The sequence below is a fragment of the Pseudophryne corroboree genome, chromosome 12 (assembly GCF_028390025.1).
Source record: "Pseudophryne corroboree isolate aPseCor3 chromosome 12, aPseCor3.hap2, whole genome shotgun sequence".
Lineage (NCBI taxonomy): Eukaryota > Metazoa > Chordata > Amphibia > Anura > Myobatrachidae > Pseudophryne > Pseudophryne corroboree.
The window spans coordinates 103563898-103585699 of record NC_086455.1 but is presented as its reverse complement, the minus strand read 5'-3'; the positions used below and the strand labels follow the sequence as shown (position 1 = coordinate 103585699).

General features: G+C 47.2%; 1 protein-coding gene across 5 annotated transcripts in view; it reads left to right on the top strand.

Moving 5' to 3' along the window:
* The window catches only part of CAPN3 (calpain 3), a 354142-nt gene that overhangs the window by 108979 nt on the left and 223361 nt on the right, over positions 1-21802 (top strand). For all 5 annotated transcript variants that reach the window (XM_063947837.1, XM_063947835.1, XM_063947834.1 and 2 more), the window contains exons 2-3: positions 14562-14631; positions 19207-19325. In XM_063947837.1, coding sequence (XP_063803907.1) covers positions 14562-14631; positions 19207-19325 — 189 coding nt within the window. The remainder of the gene's footprint in view (positions 1-14561; positions 14632-19206; positions 19326-21802) is intronic.

Genomic DNA, 21802 nt, shown 5'->3' with positions numbered 1-21802 from the left:
AGTTGCTGCAGGCGGGAGCTGGCCAAATCAGTATGCCATTGAACTGGGAAAGAAAGACATCCCAAATCCTTAAATCTTGCTTTACCTCAGCTGACAACCTTACAAAATGGTGAGGGAGCGCAGTGCTGGACATGGAGCGCTCTAGTTTCCTGCAAAACACCCTACCCATGGGCACCACCCGGCAAGTGAAGTGAAGTAGACCTAGCATGGACTGTATCTGACACAGCTTGAGCTTACCAACTGACAGCGCCACTGTAATAGCCTCACGCAACTTATCTATCTTCTCGCGAGGAAGACGACAGCAGCCAGCTAGTGTATCAATCTCGATACCCAAAAAGGACAGCTTCGTCACCGGCCCTTCGGACTTATCACGCGCCACCGGGACCCCAAAAAATGCAAAGAGTGCCTGTACCGAAAACAGGAGCTCACCGCAACGGGGCGAATCTGCCGGCCCAATGCACAGGAAATCATCAAGGTAGTGAGCCACCCCACTTTCCCCGGTGCCAGCCATCATGCACCAGTGTAGAAAAGTGCTAAATTGTTTGAAAAATGCGCACGAAATAGAACAGCCCATGGGCAAGCACTTGTCAACGTAGAAACCGCTAGACAAGCGAAAGCCCATGAACCGAAACGACTCAGGATGTAGCGGCAGCAGACGAAAGGCAGATTCCACATCAATCTTGGCCAACAAGGATCCCTGACCAGAAGCTCTAACCAGATCCAATGCCTGATCGAACGACTGATATCGCACCCGACACAATTCTGCAGGAATGTCATCGTTTACCGAGGATCCCCATGGGTAAGACAAATGCTGTATCAGCCGCTATTTACCTGGTTCCTTCTTGGGGACAACACCCACCGGAGACAGAACCAGGTCGGCCAAAGGGGGTGATGGAAAAGGTCCAGCCATTCGGCCCAACGTGACCTCCTTTCGCACCCTCTCCAACACCACCTGCGGCAATTCCCCTGCAGATTTCACATTTTCTTGTAACCCCACCGAGACCGCCCCAAAAATTGGCAACCGAAAACCGTCTCGAAAACCTGAATACAAAAACTCAGCCTCAGCCCTGTTGGGATACATCCTCAACCAACGCTCCATCCGGCTGAGTCGGAGTGGAGATGCGGCCTTACTTAGACCCGCCCCATGTGGATGGTCGGGCGGTGGCAGACCCTGCTTTTGCGCGCAGGCAGTCTTTAGTGGGGAGCGAACCTCCGCAGCAGAGGCAAGCATGCCTAAATCTACAACGGGTTCCTGCCGGACAGCTGGAATTGTTGAAGGCATAACACCTACCCGGATTTGGCAATGGAGGAGCCCCTCGAAAAGGGAGGTTGCGGACGCCGTGGCGCGGGGACTGCCTGGGCAGAAGTTGACCATGGGAGCTCCAGCCACACCTCAACATCTTTACACCCAAAGTCAATAACAGAGGTACCCGACTGCTTGCGCCGGAATTCCTCATCATACGTCCGCCAAGAATTATCACTATCGGAGCGGAACATGGAATGTATCAAATGGAGATACTTGATGACATTCATGTGCTCCTGAGGCCTGGTCTCCATATAACATGCAGCGAACATGAAAATCCCAGCCTGCCATCTGTGATATGAACAATAAGTATCTTCGCCCATGCCACCTCGCCGCTTTGCTGCCCTAGGCGCTTTCTTATTCTTAGCTGTCAGCGCAAACAAATTAACATACTTCACCTTTTTAATTCTATCGCGAATACTACGGCGCAAACCCCGAAGCTCTGCCGTATTATCGCAATGGACTACCTCCTCTCGTGGGAACACCGGTGACCCAGAACTGCTTTCACTGGAGGAGCGGGACCTCCTAGCCCTACGTCTAGAACGGCGACGGCTGCGCCTTGACCATTTTACACCCTTCCCTTCTGAGCTATCCGAACTGGAACTAGAGGAAGAAGACGACGATACTGCCCGCTTGCTGGATCGCTTGGCAGGCGCAGAAGACCCACCTGAAGGACCTGCAACCGCATTACCTTCTGCCGCACGACCCGAATCGGCTTGCGCCTCCACCACGACATCCGGGGTAGCACCTGTGGAGACATCCGGAAAAGGAGCGGACAACGAGGCATCAAAAGAGACAGTGGGAGCAAGCTGGGCGGAAGAAAGGGGCGTCTGAACCCCCAACGCAGCAAGCACCTGACCAGCAAGGGTACCTAGCTGTTCCTGTCCATGCGCCATCTGCAAAGATGTAGTATCCGGATCAGATTGCCCAGCTGCCGCGCCAGTTGCCTGCGAAGATAACCCCGCCAACAATGGGGCCAAAACTTCTGCCAGCAACACCAACTTTTGGACCGCCTCCAACGCTTTGGAATGGTCAGGGGTAGCATTCACCGATGCGGTAGTGACGGTGACAGGGAGCGCTGGTGTGACCGTGGGGGTGGAGTACTACTGAGGAATTAAACGGGAGTGCTGTAGCCATGCCCGTTTAGCCCTGCGCAATGAAACCAGGACCCGAGGCGGAGCTAAAGAAGGTGCTGTGCCTGCGCAGCCCTCCTGGACCCCCGTAACCTGGGTCCTTCGGTGACTGCTCGACCCTATCCACCATGACTGATGTACTCGGGAGCCCAGGTGCCAGTCCTAGAACGGCAGTACGGTGGAACGCAGTTGAAGACACCACATCCGTGGTCCCAACCGCTGCTCCACCCTGTGAATGCCCCCCATGAGTCACCACCTCGTTATACAGTGGGACGCTAGCGGCAGCCCCTACTACCCTACTGGACCCGTCAGCCCCCTGTTCCAGGCTGTGGCCGCCTGCTGCCCCCTGATTGTCCCCCTGCACTGGAGGCTTATCATAATTAGCCCTAATACCTCTCCCCCGCCTGCCCCACCTATTCTGTGGCACCACAGGAGAGGGAGAAGCCTGCCTTGCCTGTCCCCTGTGATGGCAAGCAGCCACAGCCTCCCCCTCCTGCATGCCAGTGAAACTGCAGCATGGAGCTAAGCCCCGCCCCCCTCTACTGCCCAGATCTCGGGAGGGTGGACGCCTGCGTCATGATCCCCCGGCAGCGGCCGCCGCCGAGGAGATCCTGTGTAGCCTGCGCTGCTGCCTGGACCCGGCGCCCGCGGTGCTCGGCCTTAAGGGTGAAGCACTTACATTAGCTGCAGGGGCAGCCCGGCGAGCACGGGAGCACAAACGCCCACGCCCAGACCCCCAGCAGCACCTCCGCCAACCGCCGCAGCTGGGGAGAGCACCACTCGACTGCGCTCCCGCTGGGACCCGGCGGGAGCAGCGCCGAAGCCAGCAGCCGTAGCCGGGAGAAGTACCCGGTGAAGGCTGCTCGCTTCACAGGAACTGGCGGCAGGGGCTGTAAGCAGACGAGGCCGCACGGGCTCGGATACCAGAGCCGCCTGGCGACCGCTGCGGGTAACTGCCTGGGAGCCAGCAGCTGCCTGGCCCCTAATAGTATAAGCATCCATAAAGCGGGCGGGGGGGAAGAGAGGCGCTGGGGGCGAGACATCATGAGAGGGAGAGGAACAGGGAAAGAATAGAGATGATATATATAGTGAAGAAAAGGAGATGAAACAGAAGGTAGTAAGAAATGCAAAAGAAAATCAAAGATTAGGAAAACAGCACAGGGAAAGAATTATCAGTGACTATGGGGGTAATTCCAAGTTGATCGCAGCAGGAATTTTTTTAGCAGTTGGGCAAAACCATGTGCACTGCAGGGGAGGCAGATATAACATGTGCAGAGAGAGTTAGATTTGGGTGTGGTGTGTTCAATCTGCAATCTAATTTGCAGTGTAAAAATAAAGCAGCCAGTATTTACCCTGCACAGAAACAAAATAACCCACCCAAATCTAACTCTCTCTGCACATGTTATATCTGCCCCCCCTGCAGTGCACATGGTTTTGCCCAACTGCTAAAAAATTTCCTGCTGCGATCAACTTGGAATTACCCCCTATGAGAGCCCAAAATGGAGTACTTCTCTTTCCAGAAAAACAGGAACCAAGAGGCAGATAATCTGCCTCAGCCTAGTTTCAAACAAAACTCTCCTCCCCACTTGACCACCATTGGCTGACCCCTAATCATGCCATAACAAACAAAAACAATCATAACACATCCTTAAAGTGGCAACCCTCAAAACCCCTTGTGGTTTAATATGACCTCAGTGCTTGCTTACATATATATATTCAGCCTTCGGTCGGACATTTCCCTAAATGTAACTGAGGCTGCAACGTTAGGACACCCGTAGGTTATGTCAAGGATTTTACCAGCACAGCAGCACTACCACAGCTATACCCAGTGGCGTAACTTCATCCCAGTTGCCCGGAGGCAAGATAAATGTTGGTGCCCCCCCTTCCCTCCACTGCCAACTCTTCGACTTTGTACATCTAAGCACGAAGTAGCAGCATGAGTCACCCAGCGCCAGGTACCAGCTCTAGCTGCCAGAAGAGAATTGCGCAATGGTGACTTCTAAATATGCTAACATGAGGCTTGCTGCCATGTTTCCTCTCACTGTACTCAAACTGAACAATACTTATATACAGGGTTTAGTAAAAGGATAGTGACTGTACACTCTGGGCGTGGGATTTCGGTATAAAAGGGGTGTAATACAGTTTTTTATCCAGCCAAATCAATTATCATCTGATTTTAACATGCACAATTTGCATTGGTCAGTCTAACAAAAAAATAAATAAATAAATCTGCATATATCTAGATTATGAACTCTGACATAACCTCAACATGACCCCTTCCATCAGGCACAAAATGCTCTGTTCCTGGATTTCTCACTTAATTTACGAATACAGTCACCTGTGTAAAAAAACATCGACCTCATCTATAATTTGTCCAACATAAGTGACTGCAATCGTAAATTAAGTCCAGGAGCAGTGCATTTTGGGTAAAAACTGGAATGGTCCAGACCGGCTCCCTGCAACAAACTCTGCAATTAAGAAGCTTGTAGTGCTTGTCCACGTCCGGTCAGTGTCCTGTCTGGGGGTGGGTGGGAGAACTGTCTGTGACTGTTGTCACCAGGGAGGTGGGGAGGAAGAGATTACAGCTTCCCCATATGGTTTGGTGATGGGTAATTACCGGAACATTGTAATCTATTCCTCCCGGCTCCCTGGTGACAACTGTCACAGGCACCTCCTGGATGGGGACGAGCACTACATGCTCCAGAATGGCAGTTTGCTGCAGAGAGCCGGTCCGGCCCGTTCCGGTTTTTACCTAATCCCAGAATTTTGTAATTGATGGAAGGGGTCATGTTGAAGGTTATGCTCTGTTCACCTTCAGGCAGTCAATGCACTAATTTCCAGTCACACAGGAACTAATGCACTCCACAAGCACCCAAGTCACATTAGCTTAAAGTACAGTACATTAGCCCTAAATGCCAAAAGTGTGCATAAATGTCCAATTTAGCTACTCATGGGAGAGGTCATATTAGATAGATGGACCATATTTGTACAAATACATAGTTCACCAGCCAATTACATTTTCAGGCAAAAACGATTAGAAGCTGGGCGGGTTACAATCCTGTTGGCCACCTTTAATCATCCATGTGGCAATTGTGGCTCAATTAGGTCTAGAATGCCCATTTTGGGTATACAACGTGAGAGAGTCATGTTAGGAAAGGTACATGCATAGCAATGACACTGCCATTTATCCCACAAATAACAGAGTAGTTACAAAATGTGACCCAGAAAAATGAACAATTACACCCACCTTTGATAACATACAGCAAGGTAAACTAAGGGAGATAATGCAGGTAAGCTGGATTTCCCTATGCTCAGCATGTGTGTGTGTGTGTGTGCCGGACGTGCAGCGCAGCAGTACTATGACCACTGTACACAGGCAGAGACTTACACAGTTGACTGAATGATTCACACGCGCGCCTTCTCTCCTGGAAAAACTATCCAGGGCACTCTCCTGCAGCCTTTGTTGTTGCCAGCAGGCTGACTTTCAATGTAGCAGCCAGTGGCAGACGGAGCGCTTTCCCGGTGACCCTGCAGCGGATGTCAGGTGCTGAGCTCCGGTTTAGTGGTGCATAGTCACAGCCGCACCTTCCTCCTGCACACCCACACTGTGTGTGGCTGCTCCTCTATCAGGCCAGGTCACGTCCACGACCAGTGCAGACCACAGCAGCAAAGGCACGGGAACGGGAGACAGTGGAGTAAGTGCCCCCTGCAGAGTTGGAGCCCGGCGGCAGAAGACTCCATTGTCTCCGGAAGTTCCGCCCCTGGCTATACCTGCGCCCAAACAGCTGGTCTCTGCTAGCAGAACTATCCCGCACATATAAGCAAATACTATAGGAAACTACGAAATACACATACAGCAGTGAGCGCTGGGGACCTGTTGGCGGGCCCCCTGAGACCCCCGGGCCCTAAGCAGCCACCTCGGATGCATATCGGTAAATCTGCTACTGTTCACAGTGCCTATATTTATTAACGCAGTGCAGCATGGCACCTACTGGGCTTTATTGAACACACAAATTGTACAAAATAACGAACAATTTTTTCCCCTATTTTTCCTCCCTCACCGAAAGCTTTTTGCGGGTACAAGCGTGCACTGTGCACTAATAAAGGGTTATTTCTGCACTGTAATATGAGCTCTGGGCTGCAATATAGGCAGTGCAAAAAAAAACCTCCAGTGTGCACCAAGGGTAAATAGTGACCTGTATTGGGAGCTGTTTGAAGTGCCCCAGTAAGGAGGATAATATTGTTGATATTTAACCTGGCAGTCTAGTGGTTGTGCTCTCAGACCGTTGTCAGCTGTGCGACTGGGCACTTAAGTCGGAGAATGCCCATTCTCGCGACTAAACACCCTGTTTAAGGCATGAGTACCAGCATTCTCCGACATAGCAGTGTGCTTGGAGTCCTACAGATCTTGCAGAGAGCTAATGTGGTTCTTGCAAGTCTTGGAGAGAGCTAATGGGGGGGGGTCATTCCGAGTTGATCGCACGTAGCAACTTTTTGCTGCTCGTACGATCAACTTGACGCCGCCTATGTGGGAGTATATTTTAGCATAGCAGGGCTGCGTTCGCTTGTGCAGCCCTGCTATGCTAAAAAGTTTCCTGCAAAACAAGACCAGCCCTGCAGCTACTTACCCAGTGCGACGGATCCAGCAATGAAGGTCTCAGCTGTGACGTCAGACATCCGCCCTCCAAACGCCTGGACACGCCTGCGTTCGCCTTACCACACCCGGGAAACGGTGAGTAGACGCCCTGATCCTCCTTCCCGCTGTTAATCTTCTTGCGATCGGTCCTGCGATCGCTTTCTTCGGTCCTAGCGTTGGGCAACGACGCGTGTGCGCAATGTGGGCGCCGCGCAGCTGCAGTTCTGACTCGTTTGCACTGCAGCGAAGAACTGCTGCGCGCGAATGGGTCGGAATGACCCCCAATGTGTAGAAGTTGCCCATACCAACCAATCAATCAGCTTCTAACTGTCATTGTACAGTCTGTGCTAGATAAATAATAGTTAAATATTATTAGTCGCTATGAGCAACCTCACCCCTTTATCGCTCTCTAAGGTTTGATAAGTCTCTCCCAATGTGTTGTCAGGAGGTACTGTAATTTTTGCTTCACAACAAAAGAAAAAAACAACAACCTTGAAGATATTAATGTATACAACAGACAAAGAGGAAGGGGGGTGCAAATCCCCACCCCCCTTCCGCACACTGAAAATTACCTGTAACCATCCCTGAATCTATCTGGTAATAAAATTCAGAGAATTCGTCACAAATGTTTGCAAACACATGTTTAGCTGCTGGCCACTTCACGGCTTCTCTGATACAGCAGTCCTAACTCTACTTGATAGCAGTGCCCACATAGATATTAATGTATGTCTGTACAATAAAGCTGGGTACACAATACACGATGTGTGTACCAAGCGACATCATGGGAGATGGGACTCGGCAGGGGGGTTGGGCTTGCAATGGCAACTACATACACATTTGCTGATGCCAGCAGCGATGGAGCGATGCATTCGTCAGTATGGACCTCGCTAACGATGTCTTCGTTCAGGGCTGATGGAGGATGCTGGTGACGACATGTGGGAGTGTGCATCGTCAACAACATAGGGGGTAATTCAGACCTGATTCTATGACATGCGGGGGTACGCCTGGCACAGGGCAAGTCTGCCCAATATACTGGGTCCTGCTCCTCCCTCCCCCGCAGACATGCAAAAGCATCGCACGGCGACGATGCTGTCACACGCCTAGCTACAAAGGCAGATGGTTACCCACCATGTTTTGGGTCACAGCGGCTGTGTGTGATGTTAAGCAGCCGCCCCAGCAATGGTCCGGACCGTGCCCCTTAAACGGAGCGTCGGCACCCACAAAACACTGTCGACGCCCCATTCCCAACCCCTTCCAGGTCTTAAACTGTGTTCTGAAGAGAACTCAGTTTAGGACCTTGCACATGCGCATACTGGCGTACGCGTATGCGCAGATGTGCAACAACACTTCATAGTGATTTTTGCACATCAGCGTCGGGGTCTGTATTAGGCCCATAGCGCATACACACTTGACGATTTGAACGATATGTCGTTCCAATCCATCGGACTCAGGCACATTGGGGGTAATTCCAAGTTGATCGCAGCAGGAATTCTGTTAGCAACTGGGCAAAACCATGTGCACTGCAGGGGAGGCAGATATAACATGTGCAGAGAGAGTTAGATTTGGGTGTGGTGTGTTCAATCTGCAATCTAATTTGCAGTGTAAAAATAAAGCAGCCAGTATTTACCCTGCACAGAAACAAAATAACCCACCCAAATCTAACTCTCTCTGCACATGTTATATCTGCCTCCCCTGCAGTGCACATGGTTTTGCCCAACTGCTAAAAAATTTCCTGCTGCGATCAACATGGAATTACCCCCATCATTCACAATATCGTCTATTGCAGTGGTAGCCAGCTCTGGTCCTCGAGAGCTACAAACAGCTCACGGTTTCCAGCTCACCTAGCAGGTGCACAGGTGCACTTATTACTCACTGACACATTTTAAAAGATCCACTAATTACTTAGCTTGTGATTCTGTGAGGAGACCAGGAAAACGTTAACTGTTGGTAGCTCTCGAGGACCAGGGTTGGCTACCCCTGGTCTAGTGTGTACCCAGCATAAGTGTTAGAATGCCACAACCTGTGACTGAATAGGGATTTGAAGTTTATTACTAGAGTCCCGACTATGGGGGTCATTCCAAGTTATTCGCTCGCTAGCTGCTTTTAGCAGCATTGCACACGCTAGGCCGCCGCCCTCTGGGAGTGTATCTTATTCTTAACATAGCAGAATAGCGAACAAAAGATTAGCAGAATTGCTACTAAATATTTTTTAGCAGTTTCTGAGTAGCTCCAGACCTACTCACAGATTGCGATCAGCTCAGTCCGTTTAGTTCCTGGTTTGACTTCACAAACACGCCCTGCGTTCGGCCAGCCACTCCAGACACTCCCACGTTTTTCCCTGACACGCCTGCATTTTTTAGCAAACGCCGGGAAAACTGAGTTGACGCCCAGAAACACCCACTTCTTGTCAATCACTCACCGATCAGCAGTGAGACTGAAAAGCGTCGCTCGAGCAACAGCAAAATTACTAAGTTTTTAGTAAAATAATTAAGCGCATGCGCGCTGCGTACCATGCGCATGCGCATTTAACAGCAAATCGCAGCATAGTGAATATGGCAGCATAGTGAAAATCGGCAACGAGCGAACAACTCGGAATGACCCCCTATTTGCCTACTGGCTGGAATGCTTATCATTATGCACTGCAGCTATTATGGCCATAGAATGATTCTTATTACACACTCTTGTGCAATCAATCTCTAATTGGGTCGCTGTGATTTATAATTTATTTATTGTATTGTCAGATCACTCTGGTATTACTCTCATCACTAATGTGCACACAGTAATATTTCACTTCTGTTTACATGTGTGTCTGTTATCTGTTAAATACCCATTCACTGCTTTTGGAATCTAGTTTAGGGAGTTTCTAGGTAGTAATAATAATAATAATAATAATAATAATAATTTTATTTATATAGCGCTCTTTCTCCAATAGGACTCAAGGCGCTTAACAGATACATAGCATAATATAGTACAGAAAATAATGAAGAACATTTTCATAAAATACAGAAGCATGAAGATACTAAAAGGGACACTATGGAAATGCTTGAGTAAACAGGAAAGTCTTGAGTCTACTTTTGAAGGATTCTATAGTTGGGACCTCTCGCACTGTGCGGGGAAGCGAGTTCCATAGAGTCGGAGCCGCATGACTAAAAGCTCGACCCCCAGATGAATTACGGTAGATTCTAGGTACTGCTAAAAGTCCTTCATCTACAGATCGCAGTAATCGAGTGGGGCAGTATGGGGTCAGAAGCTGTTTCAGGTACCTTGGGCCCTGGTCATGTAATGCTTTGAAACTCAGTAAGCCAATCTTGAAGATGATTCGCCATCTTACAGGCAGCCAGTGAAGGGAGTAGAGGATGGGTGTTATGTGGCTAGAACGGGGCTGGTTGGTTAACAGCCTGGCAGCTGTGTTTTGCACCAGCTGTAAGCGTTGCAATTCTTTTGCTGGGAGACCAAGGTAGAGGGCATTACAGTAGTCCAATCGAGATGATACAAATGCATGTATGACCTTTGGCATATCATCTGAGGAAATTAAGTGCTTGATTCTGGCTATGTTCCTCAGGTGAAAGAATGAGGATTTGATTGTGGCTGATATCTGATGTTTAAGTGTCATGCCACCATTCAGGACAACGCCAAGATTCCGCACACGATCACTGGTCTGTAATTCTGAATCCCCAAGTGTAAGTCCAGTTGGTTGGCTATGCTGCAGTCTTGTCCTTTGATGTTGCAGTCGTATCATAAGGACCTCTGTTTTATCCGGGTTCAGTCGCAGCCAACTGGCGCTCATCCACTCCTGTAACTCAGCTAGACAGCCATTTAGGGTTGCTATTGGGTTATCAGTGCCCGGAGCAAAGGACAAGTACAGTTGTGTATCATCTGCATAGCAGTGGTAGACCAGGCCATGGCGCCTGATTATTTCACCCAATGGGAGCATGTATACTGCAAAAAGCATGGGGGATAGTATAGAACCTTGTGGGACACCACATGGCAATGGCACTGGTGGTGATGAGTATAATCCAGACGATACTCTCTGTGACCTGCCTGTGAGAAATGATTTGAACCAGCTTAGGACTGTGCCATCCAGACCACAGAAATGTATCAGTCGCTCAATCAGAAGCCCATGGTCCACGGTATCAAATGCTGCCGAGAGATCCAGAAGGATTAATATTGAACAGTCACCTCTGTCTCTTGCCATCAGAAGATCATTTAACACACACACCAGGGCTGTTTCAGTGCTATGTCTTCTCCTGAATCCTGATTGAAATGGATCATAAATATCATGGGTTGTCAGGCGGGTTTCCAGTTGATTTGCAACCACTTTCTCAATAACCTTTCCTAGGAAAGGAAGGTTTGATACCGGTCTGTAGTTGGTCATGCAGTCGGGATCTAAATTAGGTTTTTTAAGAAGCGGTCTAACAATTGCTTCCTTTAGGGGTCCAGGAAAAATGCCTGTCTGCAAAGAGCATTGAACAATTTTTGCAAAGACAGGACCAATTATATCCATACAACCTATTAGAAGCTTGGTTGAGGCTGGGTCCAGATCACAGGTGGTGGGACGCAAAATCCGAGCAATTTCAGCAGTGTCCTTTACATCCACTGGGTCAAAGCTGGCCCATAAAGGCAGGTAGCTTATATTGGCAGGCTTTGTAGTTTGGCACTCCTTTGATGGCACTGTGGAGATTCCAGCCCGGATGGTGGATATTTTATCTGCAAAGAAGTTTGCAAACTCGTTGCATCTTGCCTGGGAGAGGGTCTCATCAGTCTGCAGGCATGCTGACTTGCAAAGCATCTCCACTGTGTGGAAAAGTTGAGCTGGCCTATTGTTTGCTGCTGTGATCTCATTTGACAGGAACTGTGATTTCTTACGAGTGATTGTCGATTGATATTCTTCGTTATGCTTTGTTAGTTTTATTTTGTCATCCACTAGGTTAGTCTTCCTCCATCGTCTTTCCAGTCTACGCCCCCTTTTCTTGAGCTCACTAACACTGTTGTCGAACCATGGAGCTTGACGTTGTGGTTTACGAGGTCTTCTACGCACAGGGGTGATAATATCAATTGCAGCCATAACATCCCTATTATAATAATGGACTAGTATGAGAATTTGCTCAGCAATCCGAGGGGATTTTGACTAAAGGGAGTATCTAACTCCACCTATGGGCATGTACTTGTTGTAGTCAAAGGGATGTAGTCAAAGTGTCGACAGAGACAATGTTGATATTCCTAATGTCAGCAGTTATGATGTTGACAGTCCTAGAGTGACTGGTGGAAACTAACTAAGGGTTTGTGTACGGGTTTTGCAGTGGCAGTGTGTTTTGCAGTGGCAAAACATTGCTAATTTACATGATCACTGACACTGGTTGACTCAACCAACATGAGGTCTTTGTCAAAATGTGCTTTGTCTGTTTGGACACACAGAGGTCAGTGCAACCCTACACACTGAAGGCTAGCTCAGGGGGGACAGAAAGTCAGAAACCTCCTGCCTACACACTGAAGGCTAGCTCAGGGGGGACAGAAACCTCCTGCCTACACACTGAAGGCTAGCTCAGGGAGAACAGAAACCTCCTGCCTACACACTGAAGGCTAGCTCAGGGGGAACAGGAACCTCCCATGGAGCAGAATGGCAAATTCACACACACACACACACACACACACACACACACACACACGGGTCAGTGCCAGCCTACACAGACACACACTCGGGTTGGTGCCATCCTGCGCATTCACACATACATACACGATTCAGTGCCAGCCTGCACATAGACACACACACACACACACACACACACACACACACAAGAGTCAATGACAGCCTACACACAGACGCACACACAGACACTCATCTTGGGACTAGGCACTCCTCCTCCTCCAGCCTTTCCTCTGAGTTGTCAATCTCCCCACCAGAGCTGCTCTCCACATTGGGCCAGCTCTTCCATCAAATCCCCCTCTCAGATGTCTCACTGCATGCGCCTCCCAAAGCACTACTTGCATGATTTTGGGCGGGGCTTTGAGGGGGAGGGACTTGCCACTTCAGACGGGCCCTGTTGTGTGTGGTCTCCATGCCTGCAGTGGTGGATTGCTGCTCACAGGCTCTGCTGGGCTGGTCGACCTATTCTTTTTCTTTATGGTCGCATCAAGCTCTGCCACATCCAGGACTTGCGCATGCATGGTCTGAAATTCAGACAGGACTGAGGGAGTCTGGGGGATTGGGTAGGCTATGCGAGGCAGCGGGAGACTGGGAGGTGGAACGGGAGCCTCCCACAGGATGCAGGAGTGTTGGCAAGCATGCTTTATAAATTAGACCAGAGGTTCCCAAACGCGGTCCTCACGGCACCCCAACTGTCCAGGTTATAAATGTATCCATGCTTGGCCACAGGTGACTTAATTAGCACCTAAGTCAATGTGATTTAACCATCTGTGCTGAGCCATGGATATACCCAAATCCTGGACTGTTGGGGTGCCTTGAGAACCGTATTAGACCATTAACTACCGGCTGTACTGATTATACATTATATAGGAGTATTATAACCCATTAGGTGTCCTGTTATACTCGCTTGACTATATGAGTATATAGCCTTAGATACATTCTTGCTCTTTGTGAAGAAATCCTGGCAGCATCTAAATACCAGGAAGCTTATGAAGCTTTATGGGAAAGGTGGCTGTTGGTGATGATAGAGGTTCTTGTGCTATGAACCTCTCCCCCAGGTCATTAACCAATCACTGATACCCCAAGATAAACAGAGAGAAACTTGTGTATTATTAGCATTTAGTTATATAATTTCAGCAAATAAAGGGCAAAGCTTTATTACATTTAGAAAAAAATATGAAACAGTGGCATAAACAGCACCATAACTAAACTCGTGTTCGGACGCACACTTCCAGCCCTGCATCCAGGCCTTGGAGATCCCTTCTGGCTTTGAAATGACCCCCTTCCCCCATGTGGGTAGTTTCATGTGCATAAGCCACAACATAAGAAATGTCCCCTTGGCCACCATACCACCAATCATAGCGGCATGTCCTCTGCGCTTTCCACCTCAACCATCCATCTCTCTGAAATAAAATAAAAACACAGTAAATTTAACATTCCTTAGCATAAAATTTCCATAGGGTTGTGTAGGGGTGGGACTACAAAATATGTGTTCTGTCCTCTCACTGTCTCCTACTAAAAGTAGCTACCGCCTAGAGAAGGGCCAGGAAGTATGGTGAGAAATCAGCTATCACAAAGCCACTAAAGCTACATTATATCATTTTCAGCTCGCGGTTAATTAAATCTTGCCCTTTGCAAAAGAGGCATGGACAGTTAAATATATGCATGTTATATATGTATGAGTATATTACACAGTTTTGAAACAATCAGGGATTGAAACAATCAGCACAATATTTATGTTCGATAGTGAGTTTATTTTTTTCCTTTATTTTTCCTTTTAATTCTTGTATATATTGCATTTACTGTTTGTATTGATCACAGTTTGCTACTTATTTTCGCCTGCAGGAAATATGCGAAAATCCACAGTTTATAATAGGAGGAGCCAACAGAACGGATATCTGCCAAGGAGACTTAGGTAAGACACATGCTCACGTCTCTTTTATGGAGTGTACTTAAGGTACAATTGCCATAGATTTTAATAGATGTAAATTTAGGATCTTACAGAGGTGGATTTAGTTCATATGTGTATTTCTAATGGTTGCAGGGTATGTGGTGCACATGATGACCCCCTGGGTCCGAGTTGCAGGTTATGTGGTGCACATGATGACCACCTGGGTCCAAGTTGCAGGATATGTGGTGCACATGATGACCCCCTGGGTCCGAGTTGCAGGGTATGTGGTGCACATGATGACCACCTGGGTCCGAGTTGCAGGGTGTGTGGTGCACATGATGACCCCCTGGGTCCGAGTTGCAGGGTATGTGGTGCACATGATGACCACCTGGGTCCGAGTTGCAGGGTATGTGGTGCACATGATGACCCCCTGGGTCCAAGTTGCAGGATATGTGGTGCACATGATGACCCCCTGGGTCCAAGTTGCAGGATATGTGGTGCACATGATGACCACCTGGGTCCGAGTTGCATGGTATGTGGTGCACATGATGACCACCTGGGTCCGAGTTGCAGGGTATGTGGTGCACATGATGACCCCCGAGGTCCGAGTGGCAGGGTATGTGTGGTACATGATGACCCCCTGGGTCCGAGTTGCATGGTATGTGGTGGACATGATGACCACCTGGGTCCGAGTTGCAGGGTATGTGGTGCACATGATGACCCCCGAGGTCCGAGTGGCAGGGTATGTGTGGCACATGATGACCCCCTGGGTCCGAGTTGCAGGGTATGTGGTGCACATGATGACCCCCTGGGTCCGAGTTGCATGGTAGGTGGTGCACATGATGACCCCCTGGGTCCGAGTTGCAGGGTATGTGGTGCACATGATGACCACCTGGGTCCAAGTTGCATGGTATGTGGTGCACATGATGACCCCCTGGGTCCGAGTTGCAGGGTATGTGGTGCACATGATGACCCCCTGGGTCCAAGTTGCATGGTATGTGGTGCACATGATGACCCCCGAGGTCCGAGTGGCAGGGTATGTGTGGCACATGATGACCCCCTGGGTCCGAGTTGCAGGGTATGTGGTGCACATGATGACCCCCTGGGTCCGAGTTGCATGGTATGTGGTGCACATGATGACCCCCTGGGTCCGAGTTGCAGGGTATGTGGTGCACATGATGACCACCTGGGTCCAAGTTGCAGGGTATGTGGTGCACATGATGACCCCCTGGGTCCGAGTTGCAGGGTATGTGGTGCACATGATGACCCCCTGGGTCCACACCACACACCGTGCACCAAGAGAATACTTACATACTTGCCTACTTTTGAAAAAGTATTTCAGGGAGATTGTGAAAGTAACATCTATGAGCGCGCCATTAAAGTGGACGTGTAGGGCTCCATGTGAGCATTGTTGCAGTTGTTGCTAAGTAAGACATACTTGTTAACAAAACACAGTGATACTTTTAAGGGATTGTTCATGTCTTTTCTTCGACTTATATGTGGTTCCATATTAAGTGGTCAAGAGAAACCTTATTTGAAAACGCATGTAGCCAATGGGATCACTGTGCCTTATAGGCAATGCAAGGAAATGGCACTGATGATACCATTTGAATGTATGGGTTCAGAATGATTGACCGGTGGTCAGGTTGCCAGTGGTCACAATATTATGTATGATGCAGCATGGCATGGTACATCATGCTGTCATACCACTGCATCATGCAGTGTGTGCAAAGATGTCGGCTTGTTGGCCGGCGGATCACCCGGGAACCCATTGTTCTGATGCGTACCTGGCCTTAGTGACTCTATAGCAAACAATTAAAACCCAGTGAGATTGGATTTGATCCAGCAGGGTAGAAAATCAGTTTTAATAATGACTAGAATCAGCACATGTGTGTGCAGTCGTCACCTGACATTCAACTGGTAGTGTAGTATAAATATGAAATGTGATTGGATTTGGTTTGGCCAGGCCTTCTTATGGGAACGATATTGATCACAGATCCTATATGATTGCAATTGTCCACTATGATAGTTTATAACGTATAATTCACCCTTCATACTTTCAGACTGAGTTTTCTGGGTGTGGTTCAATGGGTCGATCAGAAATAGTTTGACAGTCAATAGGTCGACATGCAGTAGATCGATATGACATAGGTTGGCACTACAAAAGGTCGACAGGTACAAAAGGTCGATAGAGTGAAAGATTGACATGGAAATGGTCAACACAAAAATGGTCAACACAATTTTTTTTGTGTCATTTTGTATGTTTAACCATATGTAAGTCAAATTAGTGGAAATATGTAGGCCCACCCCCATGGGTTCGCTTTGCTCGCCACACTTCAGGTAAGCAAAGTAGTCCACATGGATGGTAAATACTTTTGAAAAAAATGGGGGGAAAAACAAAACAAAAAACAAACTTCGACCGTATATGTGTGTCAACCATTGTCATGTCAACCATTTGAACCTGTCAATCTTTTACATGTCAACCTTTTGTACTTGTTGACCTTATGCATGTCGAACATATGAGGACTGTTGACCTATCATCCGGAACCCATTTTCTGGTGGCACGGATTAACAATGAATAGTTTTCAGTGCTAGTCCACTCAGGTGACCAAGGCATGAAATTACCAGTCATCCAGTCAGTTACGCAGTTTTCGGAATCACAAGGTCTGACAGGTTGTAGCTCAGATTGCCTGCATGAATTTAGATATCTAGTAGAGAATGCCAAGCGTGGGAATCCTTACTGCCAAAATACCAGTGGATTCTTTTTTATATGCAGTGACAGGGTGCGTGCAATTTCAGAAGCCTCAGATTACGTTTTAGGCATGTGTGATGCTTAATGTCATATGATACTGTATATTGCAATGACCGATTCTCATAGTGTCAACCCTACATGCAAATGTAACATGCAACAAGCGAGTAAGATCTGTTTAGTTTAACTTTTTACATACTGTACAGACTGACCGGTCCGATGTGTGCAGATAAGTTATGGTCTAGTTTATGAGCTCATTTATCTTGAAATCAATAAACAAAAATCTTCCAAAATAAAAAGATAATAATTTCTGCTGTTCAGTGATTATGTAATTCATCATTCTAAACTGCATTACCTATGGGTAATGCAGGGGTGCCCAAATCCCTGCCATTTTGCAGGTGGGAGGTGAGACTGGCATCCGCAGAGTGAGCGAAGGCACTTGGCCGTGACATCATAGCTAAGAACCACACTGCCATCTCATCTAAGACTTGGAGCAGCAACAGGTCAGCAGCCAGCACTTCATTCACTGTGGTAATATCAGACGCAATGGAGCAATGTTTTTAATATGTGTATGTGTTTGAGTAGCACTGTGTAAGAACAAAATTAGGTGCATGGTAGCAGAAATGTAAGCGGTGCCCCTGAATGGTGACTGGTCGGTAATGAGGAGGGCTAAAAAGATGCACTGATATGTTATGTCTTATGGGAGTGTTGCAGTGTCAAACAAAAATGGTCGCCTACAGAGTCACACTGCGGCTCACTTAGGGAGCTATACCCAGATGGAGAAACTGCACCTGCTGTAGGGATTGTGCGACTGACTGATCATCTTAAGATGTACTGTACCAGACGGTAATGCAACATCTAGAAACGATGAAAGTTGGAGTCTCAGTCCTTGCACATCTGGACACATGGGTTGACACCAGGGAAGGGATTGTAGCAGCATTAGCATAAAGTCACAGAAGTGACTGTGGCAAAGACTCAATAACAGCTGCCACTGTGTGCAACTCAGAATCAGGTCCAATGTAAGTTACAGCAAGAGCATTAGAAACACGGGGTGAATGTCATTCATACAGGGGCAGATTTATTAAGCCTGGTGAAGTGTTAAAGTGGAAGGTGATAACGCATTATCCAATCAGCTCCTAACTTCCATGTTAAATACTGGGTTTGAAAAATGACAGTTAGGAGCTGACTGGCTGGTGCGTTATCACCTTCCACTTTATCACTTCACCAGGCTTAATAAATCTGCCACTCAGTCTTTTAGGTGCCCATTGGAATCCATTGGTTATCCAAGCAGCTGCCTAATAGTAGTATTGGCCCTGCAGTAGAGCCTCCCCATACTTCACTGAGAAGAGTCCAGCCAAACCGTTTAATAAAGGAAAATGCTAGGGGAAAACAAGGGTAATTTGTAAATGTCATTCACTCTATTTTAGGTACCCTGAATGATGTTACAAAAAAAAAAAACTTAAATCACAAACATACTAGAGATATGCAGTTTTGTTCTTTAGAAATCCAAACCCACCCAAATTTTGAGGACCCAAACAGAACATAGTCCTGGTTCAGATCTTCTCGCCACTCAGAATTCGGATTTTAAATCCAAATTTCTGATTTTGGATTGGAAAAAATTACATGATTTTAGTGGTTTTTTATCCATATTCAAGAAATTCAAAATTCAAGGTTATGATTTTTAAATCTGAACCCAAAACATTGAGGGTGGTTTTATAAAACCAAAACACAAGACTCTGCTCATCTTTAAAACATACCAAATCTAATATCTATACTGGTATTTAAGTTTTTAAGGCTAACAGCTGCAAACATGTAATATATGCTAATCCTTCTACTGCTTGATTCATCAGGAGACTGCTGGTTTTTGGCTGCCATTGCTTGCTTGACCCTCAATGAAAAATTACTCTTTCGAGTCATACCTCCTGATCAGAATTTCACAGAAAACTATGCTGGGATATTCCATTTTCAGGTAACAAAAGCACAACTATTTCTTAGAGTGTTGTTATTCATGTTTGTTGATATGATATGATATGAATAAAGGGAATACATGAGGTTATGAATCATTCATATTATGTTTACTTTTTGAAGTCACATGTAGGACAGACACCTAGCTAGATTTAAGAAACAGCACTGATGTTATCAAATTTAGCAGGTTTTGGGTTTTTTTTAGATGCCAGTTATGGAAAACCCAAGCGATTATGGCCCTCATTCCGAGTTGATCGCACCAAGCAACTTTTTGCTGCTGGTGCTATCAACTAATCTCCGCCTATGGGGGAGTGTATTTTAGCATAGCAGGGCTGCGATCGCTTGTGCAGCCTTGCTATGCTAAAAAAGTTTCACACAAAACAAGACCAGCTCTGGACATACTTACCCTGTGCGACAGGTCCAGCAATGATGGTCACGGCTTTGACGTCAGACATCCGCCCTCCGTTCGCCTGGACATGCCTGCATTTTTCTTACCACTCCCCGAAAACGGCTTCAAATGGTCAGTTGACGCCCCGGAACGCCTTCCTGCTGTCAATCTTCTTACGGTCGCCACTGCGACCGCTTTCTTTGCTGTCAGCGTCTTTGCCCGGTGACGGATGTCGCCGGGCAATGACACGTGTGCGCAATGCGCACGGCACGCATGCGCATTCTAGACCCGATCGAACCACTGCGAAGAAGTGCAGTGTGTGATCAGGTCGGAATGAGGGCCTATATAAGACCCCTAGAGTCACACTAGTGAGGTCAACTGCCAATAACAACCGCACGTTGTTCCCTTAGAGTACAACACACTCATGGGTACTTAGCATGCCACCCGGTCTTAAACTCGAAACAGTAGAAGCTTATACAATCGTCAGGTGATCGCGAGTAGATGGACATGAGACTAGGTTCTGGAGCAGAATTAGCAGGTTTGGGATACAGAAACTGCAGGTAGAGAATACAGCAAAAACAGGGGAAAATAATATATTGAAAACCTCAATATAGCAGACAAGGATAAGAGATTATGCAATATTAGTTGGAGTCTTCAATCTAAAAGGAAGAAACTGTACACAGCAAACATCTGAAGCTTTTGCCCAAGCAAGGAACAGGTTTCCAGGATACAGAGCAGGGCCAGGCAGCATACACAACAATAACAACTTGCAGAAGGAAACAATCACCGACAAGTGAGAGCTGGGCTGGAAGCTTATTAACAGGAGCAGGCACCAATCAGAAAATAGACACCAATATCACAAACCGCCATGGATTGTGACTTCCGCAGCTTCCGGTCATTGCTAAGCAACCAGACGCTTGAGAACTTCTGCTCTCCAGCAGCTGGCTCCTTAGCAACATAGTATATTTAATTAAGTGAGGCTTGCCTGGGCTGTGTGTTTGATTTGCTTATGCTTCCTTTACAGCCTGCGTATGCCACTCACTCCTTGCTGGTCATAGTGCCCGGTCACAGCGGGAGCTATCATCTCTCTGTACAAGAGTTCCTAGTTGTAGCACTAAATCTGGTTCTTGTTCAGTCCAGACTCACAATATTTTGTGTGCAGTTTATATATGTTCCATTTTCTAGTACTGCTTGTCTTTGAAACTATCTTATTCTTTCTGTGCGGTATCTCTGTTTATTCTTTATACCCACACTAGCATTAGCTTGTTACCCCAGTTATGTAGTAGCTTATTTCCTGTACTTTTCCTAATTGTTTGAGTGTGTGGTTCTCTCCATCATTCTCTCTTCTTACCATACGTCCTGCCTGTTTCATATTCTAGGCACACCTGTTCTCCCATACTGTGCTAAGTTTATATTCTCGACCTCATTATCATTGTCTCTTCTGTTCATCCTTTTATCTAGTTCATACTTCCTTGTCTTTTCTTTAGTCTTTCTCCTTAATGGCATTGATTCAGATCACTCAGCTTTAAGCTTGTACTACCTTCAGTAGTGTAAGTCCTGATGGCATCCCAGTACCGATAGGCTCGTCTAGCCTTAAGGGAAAAGTGGCTATTATAGGCAAGAAGACCTACTACTGAGTTCTACCAGTCTTAAGCCTTGGGTGTACAAAGGTCTTTGCCCAGAAGATATTACGGCTTATTCCTTAAAAGGATCCAGTCCCAATCGTTATATTATGACCAGCCAGAAGAACTAGAAGGAGGCACTAACGGGAATCTTTTTAGAGTCGACATGGATCCTTCTACACAGAGTCCGGCTAAGGTTTTGGCTAATCAAATTCAGAGACTTATGCAGAAACTTCAGGAGTGCCCTTTTAAATTAGCCTTTCAGGAACAAACCTTTTAGCAGGGAATCGCCTCTAATGGGAGTAAAGAGCTGAAGATTAATTTACCAGATCGGTTTTCTGGAGTCAGAGAACAATTCTTTAATTTCTGTGGGAGTTGTAAATTATATTTCAATATTAGGCCAGAATCGTCTGGTCCTGAGTGTCAGAGAGTTAAGATTGTAATTTCTGTGTTCCGAGGGGATCCTCAGAC